This window comes from Miscanthus floridulus, chromosome 1 (assembly GCF_019320115.1).
Source record: "Miscanthus floridulus cultivar M001 chromosome 1, ASM1932011v1, whole genome shotgun sequence".
NCBI lineage: Eukaryota > Viridiplantae > Streptophyta > Magnoliopsida > Poales > Poaceae > Miscanthus > Miscanthus floridulus.
Window position 1 is genome coordinate 92722793 of NC_089580.1, and position 13521 is coordinate 92736313.

The following is a 13521-nucleotide window of genomic DNA, read 5'->3' on the forward strand; positions in this document are numbered from 1 at the left end:
GGGTAAATCAAAAGATATGATAATATATATGGTAAATGATAAATGAACACTCAGAGTACTCCTTAGGATAGCAATAGCAAGACTAAGTAGATACAATAGAGAAACTAATTCCTAAGTTATTCTTTAATTACAAGTCAAAGCATACATTGATTGTGCAATTATACTTAATAATCATGGCTAAGGATTAATCTTTGTATCTACACACAAGGGACATTACTAGGGAAGATCAAGAACAAAGCCTGACTTCCATCACAACCGCGTCCTACTTGGCCTACAACGGGAGGTGGACTACAAAGGACTTAACGAGGCTGTCACCCTCGCGATCTACCACACAATCTAGAATGTAGGGTGCATCTGCAGGTAAACAACATATAAGCACCACGCTTACACAATGTCGACCAATCACCCCGTATGTACATAAGAGCGAGCGCTTTGCAAACTTATGCATAAACATAATGATAACTCTAGCTATACTAAGCATATAATCAAAATAAGCCATGAACATAATAACTAAGAACATGAGTAATATTAAGAACAATGTCATAGCAGATGTAGCAAACATATGAATAATGAAAGATACAAAAGAGGATACAAAGGGCTTTACCAAGCCACGCTCTTGATAAGATCAGGAATCCAAGCAAGGAGCTTGCCTCTCTCTAGGTCTAACTTAGCTAGCTATGCCTATGAAAAATTTGTGGAGCTCTGAGGTTCTTCTCCTCTCTTCTGATGATGATGAATTGCAGGAGGATTAATGCCTTAGGGGGGTATGGGTGGCCTTATATAAGGGGAACCAGGGGTCCTGTGGGTCCATGAATCCATAGCAACGTCAAATCTGAGCCCTCGATAGGAACCGACCTAGAGGAACGGCGTAGATTGAATCTTGGAGGTGGTGGAGCACCGACATAACAAGGAGGGGCTGACACGTGGACCCCATAGGCCAGTCGACCAGCAGGTAGGGCCGGCCAGCCCCACCCTGCCACGTCTCAGGTTGGGTCGTGGTGTGTTGTCTTCTACATGCTTCCAGAGTCTTTCTAAGTCGGTTTCGCTGTGGATAAATGTGATTTAATCTGACGATTGGGTCCACCTTGCTCATTTTCTGAATAAATCCTGCTGAAAACACAGATTCACCAAAACTCATAGAATTTGTTAGTTTAAACCCCTAAACCTATGTTAGTGATCATATTCATGCATTTATACAAGTTATATTGATGGTTTATGATGAGTGTTAACTACCGTCAAAAGAGCCAACCCAACCCACATCAACCCCAAACCAAACACTGCTAAACCTAGGTCCAACCCACTCTGACCCACCTGAACCCTCCATCCAAACACATGCTTATAGTATCTTGGACGTCACCCCCTGGGCGTGCCTCCTAATGGGCTCTAAGACGATACACGGCCCAATGGACAAAAATATGGTGTTGCAGCACCATGTCAAATTTTGGATGCTGACTTGTTGTTTCGATGATTCCCGTTGACTCAGGATGAATTTTGACATGAAACCAAAGCCATCGGTTAGGTTATCAAATTATCTTTCATGCATATATAGATCGTCGAAAACGGAGTCTGCATGCGTCGTAGGCATTGATTTTACCCGAAACTGCTTTTCAAATCCGAGATGGACTCGAACTTGATTTGGGCCTCCACCTTGGCGAATCTGGCGGATAAGATTTCGTCTTCCTTCTCCATTTCGACAACCTTGCCTCCTCCGCTATGGTGCCCTTCCTCCCCATGCCCTCCTCCTCCCCTACTGCGAGTGCTCGTGTGGCGGCGGTGGATCCAGCGAGGACAAGCCCAGATCCGGTAAGGAAGAGCTCGGATCCGGTGGTGCTTGTGCGGCGCGGCAGATCCAGCGAGGACGAGCCCGGATCTGACGAGGAGGAGCTCAGATCTGGCGGTGCTCGATCGGCGGCAGCGGATCCGATGAGCGACCCCTCCAGCGGGCGCTCTGGCCGTGGCGCGGGGCGCTCCGGCGAGCAGAGCGGCGCCCCGTTGATGGGCTCGATGGGCTTGTCCACTGGTTTTCATTTTTTTTGTTTTTTATTTGATTAACCGAGGCGGGCGACCAACCGCCTCCGTTAAGGCACGATTTACCAAGACCGCCTCGGTTAAGGCTTTTTGCCCATCTTGGTTAAGATTGTTGTAGTAGTGTTTGCTTCCTCAAAAAGCTCGAAAAGGCACAAGCTTCCCTAAACAGGGTTGCTTCTTCAAGCCGACAAAAGCTCCAAAAGCTACACTTTTTGTACTTAAGGCAGAGAAACCATCTTATTCTCAAGCTTTTCTAAAAAACTTCTTGAGGAGGTGCTTTTAGAAAAGCTATAACTTTTACAAAACAGGGCCTAAGAATTCTTAGGAGGAGATCCTAAGAATTCTGAGACAGGCACAGGATTATTATTATTATTGTATCATCTCTGAGGGTGTATGGCATGCATGCCAGCACCCCTTCCCCTTCTCATCCATATTATTCTCCTGTAAATGGTGAAGGGTTTCAGAGCCTGAGCCACGAGGCATCATCAGGCACGTCTTCCGCGGGGTTGTTGCCGGCGCCGGCGGAGTCTCTCTTCTTCCACGGCGAAGAATCCTCATTGTGGTCAGGGTCGTCAGTGCCGGCGTTCCTGCGAGTAATAACACACGTGCAGATATTATCATCCAGTGCTGTATCCAAAATTCCGAATAGCACCGAGAAAGAAATTACTGACAAGACAATGCAAATCCCATATATCGATATATATAGTGGATCTCAGATGTGAGAGTGCATGCATGTGATCTCTCCTCACCTGTTCTTCCTCTTCCTAAGAAACCTCTGTAGCGTCAGCTTCCTTGCGATGGGCTGCATGCCTGCCCCTGCAGCCGATGGCTCATCACTGGTCTCCGCCTTTTCTGGCACGGCGGTCATCACCCCCTTCTCCGGCGCCTTCACGGTCACAGAACCTGCCATCTGCAAGAACCCCTTCTCCGGCTCCTTCCCGGTCACAGAACCTGCCATCTGCAGGAGGTCCTTGGCTCTGTCTGCCGGGAAGTCGTGGAACGTGGCCACCTGCCCCTGGTAGAAGATGGTCAGGGTGGCCTTGGTCTCCTCTGGCCTGCAACAAACCGATCGAGAAATTAAACCGGGCCAAGAACACGTCAGCCAGCAGATCAATTAATATATAACTCGATCAAGCTCACCTGATGATCTCCGTGCCAGTGCCAGCGGGGAACAGCGACAAGGTCGTGGCGCCGGTGTCCCAGGTCCCCGCCGGCCCCGTCGCTACAGGGACCGGGGTCAGTTGCAGTGGCCTCTGGAACGAGGAGGAGCCGACGAGGTCACCCATCCGCACCTGCCTGCTCCGCTCCATCATGAACTGCCGCACCTGAGCGCACGTAAGGCCGAACCTGTTGTTCCCAGAGGCGGCCATCTCCTCCCCGTCCTCCTCGATCGGTACCTTAGCTTGGCCGGGTCACTGGTGGTGGTGCTGGTGCTTCGGCCTCTCTCTCCCTCACTGTGCAGTTTCTCTCTTGCGTGGGCGGGCTGTTGCTATTATAGCCGCGAGGCCCGGGCAGCCTTCGTTTGTTTGTGCGTCTGGGGGAGCGAGGGAGCACGTGAAATGCGAGGCCCTGCTAGCGGCGGGCTGACGAGCGCGTGGGAGGACCTCGGCTAGAGCCACAGCCACTGATGTGCAAAAATGTACACAATGCGCTATTTCTATCCCTCCTTTTTGCACTGTGGGTTATTTTGCATGCATTTACTTTGCCTCTCTATATCTTCTATCTAATTTTGGACTAGTTTTAGCCGGTGCCTAATCTGATGTGTTGTGTTATTTTTAGGGGCAAGAGTGGACTTTAGATGATTGGCTTCCCGGCGGGCAGTCATCCTACTACAGAAATAGTTTTTGCCAACCACATTTTCTCATAATATGATGTGACAGTGAAAATCATTTACATGAATAGTTCATTATACCAACTGTTGGTGAAAAATTTTGCACTTTTATTATCTTTGTAAAAGGCCCGTCTGGCCCACCTTAGCTCGTGAATAGCCTCAGAGTATACGGATAACAACGGGTCAAATAATAAGGTGGGGGTTGCAGTAACTACCCACCCGCCACAAATTGTCTACCAAGTCAAATTTAATACATCCACCCATACCTATGGGTAAGATTTTGTGTGCACACTGGTACAATACCTATGGATACCGGCACCCATGAGTTAGATTATCACTAGAATAGATAGAATAATTTGTACTTTTAGCATTAATGAGTGATGCGACATACCCACACCCGTGGTTGAAAAACTTTAGACCCAGGACTACACCTGTCGTGTACAATATCTATGGGTACGATTGCCATCGTTATTAGAATATATTGGGAAACCCTAATAGCCTCCACTTCCACTCAACCTCATCCCAAGTTCTCAACCGCACCTATCTCTCTCTCTATCCTCTCTCTCTCTCTCTCTCTCTCTCTCTCTCTCTCTCTCTCTCTCTCTCTCTCTCTCTCTCTCTCTCTTATCCCCTCCTACTACTACTCCTCCTCCTCGCCCTCTTCCCGATGGATGTACAGGAAGGGAGCCATAGTCCCTCTAGCGGTAGTAGACATGCTAGGCTAGTGGGCTCAGTTGATGCTTTTTTTCATTTTCTACAATTATCACCGCTGGTCCGCAAAAGAGTCGGCGGTGATGACCATTTCCCACACCGGTTTGAACCGGCGGCGATAGCTCACCTCATCGTCACCCACTTTCACCATTGATGGGCGAAAAAGGTGATGATGTGGTCATTGGAGCCAACAGTTATGAGTATTCTGTAGTAGTGGTTGTAAGCAAGATTGTGGTCTTTATATTTCAAAATAGGCAACTGATTATGTTATGCTTAATTAGTGTGCATGTGTGTGCTTGGAGAGAGAGAGAGAGAGAGAGAGAGAGAGAGAGAGAGAGAGAGAGAGAATTTCCTACTCCTAGGTGTAGCTACTTCCATTTTTAATAAACCACCTTGTGTATGGGTGTATAGTGCATACTCATTTATCAGTTTGAGTATGTTTATATACTCATTTTAAGATACTTCAAATCTTACTACATGAAAATGTTCAAAGGAGCCCATATTTTTTGTTTATTATTATAATACCATCATAGTAGTATATAAAATAAGTATAACCACATACTCTATGCATACTTACATACTTGACATCCATATATACTATCCCAGATGATCTAGTATGATTATATGTATACACTTCATCGGGCCTAATCTTGAGATACACATATGGGTGTAGCTACATTCTAGGAGTAGAAATGATTTTTTCATATATATATATATATATATATATATATATATATATATATATATATATATATATATATATATATATATATATATATATGCGAAAGGTTGATTGTAACTACTCTCAATTACTTCACAGAATATGTTATTGGCAAAGTTAATGTTTTTCTTCATTTTTTTATTAGACAAAGCACTACATTTGTTTTGGTGGCTTATTGTTAGCATTCTTTTGCCATCAAGGATAGAAAAACACCCTATTTTTGTTGATATTAACACTTGTGTTGTCACACATTATCGATTTAATGCATGTGTTCTCACACACTGCATACAATTATTGGTCTCTGGTGGCTTATAGTTGTGTTCTTGTCATCAAGTATAAGAGATCCCTTTTTCTATGACTTCCACACACATGTGGGAGAAAACATACGCAATCTTTGTCCCCCCTAGACCACCCTTACACATAACACTACTACCGGAATTGCACCCACACTTGTACAATGTCCTACACATCCATCTAAGTACATTATGTATAGGTTTGACCTAGAACAAAACTCAAATTTGAGTTAATCGGAGCAATAATCAGATTGGTGTGAATAGGTTATGCCTGAGTCCACACAAGCAACATTGTCATCAAAATTCTTATTGCATGATAGATATATCAATGGACATAGTGCTCATGTGCTATATATCAAGAGTACTTTTTATAACTTATTGTTGGGTTGTTCTTGATGAATAAAATACCCCAATATGTATACTTCCTCAGTCGGCTAGAGGAACTAAATCAACATAATCCCCCTCCCCCTGCCACCTCTTTCCACATGGATCCACAAACTTATGAGAGAGAAAATTTTCCTCATTAGGGTGCCTTAGTGTAACATAGTGTTTACCAATGCATGCTTGACCTAGATTGAAGATCAAGAGGGACAGTGAGTATGTTAGAGTTATGTTGCACAACTAATATTGTACACTCAAAGTCATTGGGAAAATATGTCACTGACAGAACATAAAAAATGTTTCTTTTTTTCTTAAATTATGTAGTGGTCTACTCTCATTGTATTTGGAGGGTCTTCTTTGTTTCCTAGAAGGTCGAACTCATTAGAAGAAAGGACAACCTAGCCTAGCTAATTAAGTAGAGTAACTACTAAAGTGCTAATGGATACTATGGGGTATCTTCTCAAAGAATAGTATAGACAAGCTACAATTGAAGTAGGATGATATGGCGACACCTGCCATAAAAACATTAAGGCAAATACATGCAATATAGTGTGAAATAACAGTATTGACATTTAAAGATGTCAAGAGACAAAGCAAATAGTTCATTTTGATACCACCTGTAGGCACGAACATGGAGCAAGTTGTTTTGAATCACCATCGAACCATGCACCAAAGTAAGCTTCAACGATTCTAGCCATCACAATACGAATCGACACGCTCTATAAGGAGAAAAATAAACATTTGTTTCCAAGTTAGTGTCAGGAGCTCAGCCAATCTAGCACTATAGTGATAGTTTGAAACTTTAATAAAATTTTAATTAGGTCCTTTATGGCAAATAATAAGTCTAAATTCTCGCCTCACGTCACCTCTCGCCATAAGTTTATATACACCTGATGTCTTACTTGATTGTGATATATTTAGGAAGCTTCAGCAATCTAAAAACTAATGAGGCTCTTGCTACTTCACCACCTTCCTTCTCGCTACTCGTCCTTCCTAATTTGCCACAAAGCAATTCAAGGTCCAGTAAATCCCCTCTTCCCATCATGCTAAAATTGAATTCTAAATTACTAATATTATTAATTTCTCCCGGTTTAGCAAATGTTTGCTACTTAACTATCTAATGGTAAATAGCTAGGTTCTGCGTATAAATCTAAGCTTGACCAAAGTAACAATTTCACTACTAGAGAACAGACTTTAGAACGATGTCTCAATTTAGCATTAGCCTCGGCATTTTTTGTCCCCAGGACTAAAGGACCTTTAGTCCTGGTTGGTAATACCAACCGGGACTAAAGGTTCCTTTACTCCCGGTTGGAGCCACCAACCGGGACTAAAAAGTCCTTCAACCTTTAGTCCCGGTTGGTAATACCAACCCGGACTAAAGGTACACCCTTTAGTCCCGGTTGGTAACACCAACCCGGACTAAAGGACCCTTTAGTCCCGGTTGGTAACACCAACCGGGACTAAAGGTCCCCCGATGGGTTAGTTCAAAAGGAAAGCATCCCATCCATTGTTAGATGTGTTGTGTAGGTGGGGTGGTAAGCTCCGCGCAAGGCAGTGCATGAGGTCTTGGGTTCGAATCTCACGGGGCGCAGCGGTGGGAGACATTATTTTTTTTAAGCTGGGAGGATCTTTAGTCCCGGTTGTAGCAAACCGGGACTAAAGGTCCCCACCTTTAGTCTCAGATTCATAGTCCCGGTTGGGAAACCGGGACAAAAGCCCTTTCCCAACCGGGACAAAAGCCACGTTGTGTAGTAGTGATTAGTCGAGATCAGTGAGATACATATGGGCCGCCACAATATGCTATGGTTTGGTTGCCCATGATGGGAGCCTAGTTAAGTACGACATAATTTTGTCGATCTCATGTTGTCGTAAAAGAGTCAAATTGCAAAAGTGGGCTTCATTAATCCCCACAAGCTAGGCCCATAAAAATTGTCGAGATGTGTATCCATCGGGGTCAGGGTCGCATGGTGTTGTTACATCTTTGGGCCTAGCCCAAGCATAAAAAAGCTTACATTCACTTGTCGGCGCTAAGCCAAGTTCGAAGTGCATAACTTTACCCACAAGTCCATCATTCTCTAACTTCCGCAACATTATACCTCGTCCAGAGATGTCCATGCCAATGCTTATTATTTGCTAACTTCTATGAACACTACTACAAAAATGGTATTTTCCAACAACATTTTCACTCTCTGTTTTATTAAAGCCATTGTGATAATATATCACCACAGTTCAGAATAAAACCTGCGGTGAAAATCATTTTCACCTCCGGTTCGGGAGAAGAGTCGATGATGAAAACCTACTCAGAGCAGCCTCGACATTTGTCTCTGTCACCGACCGCTTGTGTTCTCTCTGGGTGGCTAACAGGCGGGGCCTGTGCACTCGCGTGTGGCCCCGAGAATAGATGAGCGTGAACCATGCAGATCCTTAGGCCTACCAGCTCCTTGATATACTCTGTGTGTTCTCTATTTCCCTTGACATGTGAAGAAACGCCTCTCTCTCACTCTCTCTCTCTCTCTCTCTCTCTCTCTCTCTCTCTCTCTCTCTCTCTCTCTCTCTCTCTCTCTCTCTCTCTCTCTCTCTTCCTCCCTCCCGCCATCTCTCCCTCCATATGACTCTCGCCAGCAATGGCGGCCCAATGGTAGTAGACCCTAGGGAGTGGCTACACCCCTGAGTGGACGCCTAGTGGCCCCTGCATGTGGTGACCCCCTGCACGACTGCATCGGGTGGAGGTGGATTGAATGGACTTGCAACATCAGGCGCAGTGGCATCGAGTAGAAGCCCATCCCTTCCTTTCCTTGCGTGGATTTGGGCATGCCACTGTTGTGTGGGTGCGTGCGGCGGCGCACCAACGGGATCAGTGGGTGACAACGGCAGGACTGGCAGTAGGGTGCGGGCGGTGGCGCACCAGCGAGATCAATGGGTGTATTGATTTTTTTAAATTCATTAATCGATTTTCACCACCAGTTTCTAGGCATTTGGCATTGCTGAAGTTGATTATCACCATGCACTTTCATCGCCACATCATGAAACCAGCGGTTAAAATATTTGTGTAGCAGTGGAACTACCAAGCCAAGAAGTGCAAACACAGTGCAACCCTTTTGTCATCACAGCCTCCACAATTTCTCTATGCCCCTATATATCAGGCGCCTCCAAAATAATGCATATACGAAGCTAGAACTTACCAAACAACTGTCGCACGTATCCACATGCAAATTTCGAAAATCCTTCTGTAAATTTCAAAAAACTTGAGTCAACAGTTGTGTCTAATTTTTTTTGTAGCAATTTAACTGCTTAGTTAAAATTTTGGAATTACATGTGTGTGTATGTATGGTAAGTTCACATATTTGTAAAGAACAAAGTTTGTTGGAGAGTTAAAACAGGAAGGTGCATTTGGGGAGCAGGAGGTGGACAACGATGGGGTGCGCGAAGCAAAGATGGGGTACTCCTGTTGGACACATGTTACAAACTGTGGTCCCCAATCACCTAGCTTTCCACTGATAATAATCGGTGGTACACATGGCAGAGAATGAAACTGACCCGCATAGATACGCAAAGTTGTCTTTTTTTTTAGAAAGCCCTAAAACACTGCCTACTTTGGTCTCACTGGATGCGTTAAGCGGCGTCACCTTCGTCTTATATACTCAATACAAACAAAGTATACTTATGCTAACGTCTCCAAAAGCTAGCTCTTACGCTCTCCGCGCCTGGCGCTCACTGACAGGTGACAGGCAGTGCTTCACATGCCAAGCGCAACCCCTCAAGCAGTCAAGCCTTATGTTTCGCACGGCATGTAACGTGACAAGAGGAAATCCGCATGGCCCTTGCTTGCGAGACGCCACGGCATTATGTTTGTACGTGTCGCTGATGATGATCTAGCTGGTTCCCATCCATGCAGCCATGACGTGGTTGATAGTAAGAAACACGTTACGTAATGTAACGCTGGCTGGGCGTCTGGATCTATCGATCTTGTGTGTTAGCAAAAGCCGGGTGAGTGACGTGGAACGGCGCTTGGCTCCAGCGCGCGAGAGTATACGTAGTTTGTCGCGTGACGGTGACGGAGCACCACCTAATAACGTGCCGCGACAAGAATACATGCCATGGAGCGTCGACTGCGCGCGTACGTAGGGGGCGCACCGACTGCAGGAAGTCATCACTGCTAGCTGTTCTCGTGATATCGGGGCGATCGACTCTTTTCGCGTCCATGCAAGCATGCATGTAAATGGTACTCCTAATAGAAGTGGAAGCTGTTAGGTTGATCTCCACCTACTTGGCCCAACGATGAATTGAGCTCTTGATCTGCGTCCTGATCGGGGACGCCCAACCGTTCTATGATTGGTGGGCCCCGTCGCACATCGCCATAAAAGGGAGGTGGGGGCCGAGGCAAAGGCACGAGACGCACCTAATAACGCCTACTCCTAATAGAAGTGGAAGCGTGTGAGATCGAGTGAGAGAGGCGAGTTAATGTATAGTATACATCAAACGGAAAGTATCGCTAGGATAATGACGCTTTGTTGTACACAAGCATACATATCTATATCTGCAACTAACTGTAATTTTAGGTTTGTCGTCCTATGTTGGTATAGACAAATATACTATACGCAATGACGTGGTTTAATTTGTCGCTAGCACTACGTGAAAAACGGTTTGTAGCAACGAGATAAATTTTTTGGAGGGGCGGCTGGTGATGGAGCCGCCCCTACAGTGGCGTGCTCGGGAGCCACGGGACCAGCTGCCCCTACAAATGGAATAGCTGGGGCGGCTGGTGATACGAGCCGCCCCTACAAATGGATCGGATTTGTAGGGGCGGCTCACTCACCAGCCGCCCCCAGTATTGCTATTTGTAAGGGCGGCTGGTAATTGAGCCGCCCCTATAAATGCCCGCGTATAAATACCTGCGATTTGTAGGGGCGGCTCAATCACCAGCCGCCCCTACAAATGACCCACATATAAAACAAGCTGCAGCACCATCTTCCTCATCGGGTCACTCACTCTAACCCGTGAAAGAATGGTGGGGAGGCCTTGGACACCTCCCAAAAATTGCTCTACTAAGGGAGGAAGGTTTTGGTCTCAAATCCTTTGATGGAGAGGTTGTAGACGGTAAGACAATGCTATTCTACATTTTTTTTGAAGTTTTAATGGTTGGTTAATGAGTAATTAGAGTTTTGCTTTTCTCTCTCTTCTATGGTGCTTGAGCTACTTATGAAGCAAATTAGATCCAAGTTTTGAATGTACTAGGGTAAATTAGGGAGGGGAACAAGATCATACCCTTATTTGGTCCATGTTTCTTGATTTTAGTGAACAATTAGTTAGTTTTATGGATGTTTTATGTGCATGTAGATCTAGATCTAGGGTTTGGTTTTTTTATTAATTTCGATTTTGTAAATTTATGTTTGATGAAATTAGACTAGGGTTTGCATGAAAGATATTGGGTAAAATATAATTATTGCTAATTGTTGTCTTTAAAATTGTTTATTGTAATCAACAAATATATATTTTAATTATTTATGGATAAATGGGCCATTAATTAATTTTCTTCTACCATGGTGTGTTTGTATGCTTCATGTAATTATATTTGATTTATATTCATATATATCTAAAGTATATACAATTATTCTCAAGTAATTATTAATTTGATTCATTTTTATATATATCAGAATAAGTAGTCATTTATGTTTGTTTTGTTGTTGTTGTAAAAGATGGAGTACAGAAACTCTTGGATGTATGGTTCGTTAAGGTTCAAGGCAGGTTTTTGTGAAGAGGTGGATAAATTTATTGAGGCCGCAAAGGAGCATGCAACGACATTGACAGAGAATAAGGATACAATTATTTGTTCCTGTAAAGATTGCAAGAACCGTATGGCATGGACAGATGTGACTATCATCAGATCACATTAGATTATACGAGGATTTGTTGAGGACTACAAAGTGTGGATTCATCATGGTGAAATAGTTATTGTTAACGACGAGGATGAGGAGGAATACGGCGACGAAACCCTAGAATTCCTGTCCCAATATTCAACAGAGCTTGATGCTCGAATGGATTTGGAGTTTGGCAATGAACAAGGTGATGATGCTGGTGGTTGGGATGGTAACGACGAATGTGGTGCCAATAATGATGGTGGAGCACGTGTCGGGGATGAAGATGAATTGGAGGACATGATTCGAGCCCTTAGACCAGAGATTTTACTAAATAGCCCGAAAGGTCTAGAAAATTTGGAAAGGGTGACAAAAACATCGAAGGAGACCGTGTATGGTGTTGAAAAGGGCTGTCTGACACATTGGACATCGCTACGTTTTGTGCTTGATCTACTCATCCTGAAGGCTAAGTACGGCTGGTCAGACTATAGTTTCAATGATCTATTGCATCTCCTGTCATGGGTGCTGCCATAACCAAACTCAGTTCCCGCCAACACATACCAAGCGAAGAAGGTCATAAGTCCATTGACAATGGGGGTTGAAAAATCCATGCATGCCCCAACCACTGTATACTTTTTTCGTGGCGAAACGTTCAAGTCACTGGATAAATGTCCCCGGTGTGGGGCCAGCCGGTACAAGAACAATGACCTTTACGGTGGGGACGAAGCCTCCACGAGGAAAAAGAGGAATAGGAAGGGTACAAAAAAGGTGGTACAAGAATCTCAGCCCCAGAGGACACTCCATTAGGCAACGATGCAAAGCAGAGAAGAATTCCTGTCTTGGTAATGTGGTACCTGCCAGTGACCGACCGCTTGAGACGTATCTTCCTAAACCCTAAAGAAGCCGCACTCATGACATGGTGGGATGATGAGCGCAAGGTGGATGATGATAAGATTGCACACCCGGCTGATTGTAGTCAGTGGCAAAGGTTCGATGAGAAACACAAAGAATTCAGCGATGACCTAAGAAATATACGGTTTGGCTTGAGCACCGATGGAATGAATCCCTTCAATGAGAGCATGAGCGACCACATCACTTGGCCAGTGATCTTGACCATATACAACATCCCAACGTAGTTGTGTCAGAAGAGAAAGTACCTTCTCCTCACTATTCTTATTTCTAGCCCTAAACAACTAGGCATTGATATAGACGTGTTCCTCGAGCCTTTGATGCAAGAAATGGAGAGGCTATGGAGGCATGGGGAGCTGATGTACGATGCGTTCCGAAAGGAGGACTTCATATGTAGAGCAATAATATTTGTTACTACCAATGATTACCCCGCGCTGTTTGCTTTGTCTGGACAGATCAAAGGAAAGACGGGATGCTTGGTTTGCTTGGAAGGTACTACATGGGTGTACCTGGATGCATCCAAGAAGATAGTTTACCTAAAGAACCGATGCTTCTTAAAGACAAGTCACAAGTACCGCAGCAAATTATTCTTTAGATTTTATGACAACACCCAGGAGATTGAACTCCCTCCGGAGAGACGTCATAACGGAGAACACGTGTACAGAATGGTAAAAAACATACACGTCATCTATGGAAAGAAGAATCCAGATAGGACGAACAGAGATAGAAGCACACCTCCTGTCGAAGGCGTACCTTTCAAGAAACAATCGATCTTCTTTCAGTATCTGCCTT

The 13521-nt window shown here is 44.6% G+C and overlaps 1 protein-coding gene across 1 annotated transcript; it reads right to left on the reverse strand.

Moving 5' to 3' along the window:
* Window positions 1–2488: 2488 nt before the first annotated feature.
* LOC136489717 (protein TIFY 11d-like) lies at window positions 2489–3398 on the reverse strand. The gene is made up of 3 exons (XM_066486282.1): window positions 3169–3398; window positions 2778–3083; window positions 2489–2615 (listed from the first exon to the last, which is right to left on the reverse strand). The coding sequence occupies exons 1-3, from the start codon at window positions 3396–3398 to the stop codon at window positions 2489–2491; spliced, it is 663 nt and encodes a 220-aa protein (XP_066342379.1).
* Between the last annotated feature and the right edge of the window lie 10123 nt (window positions 3399–13521).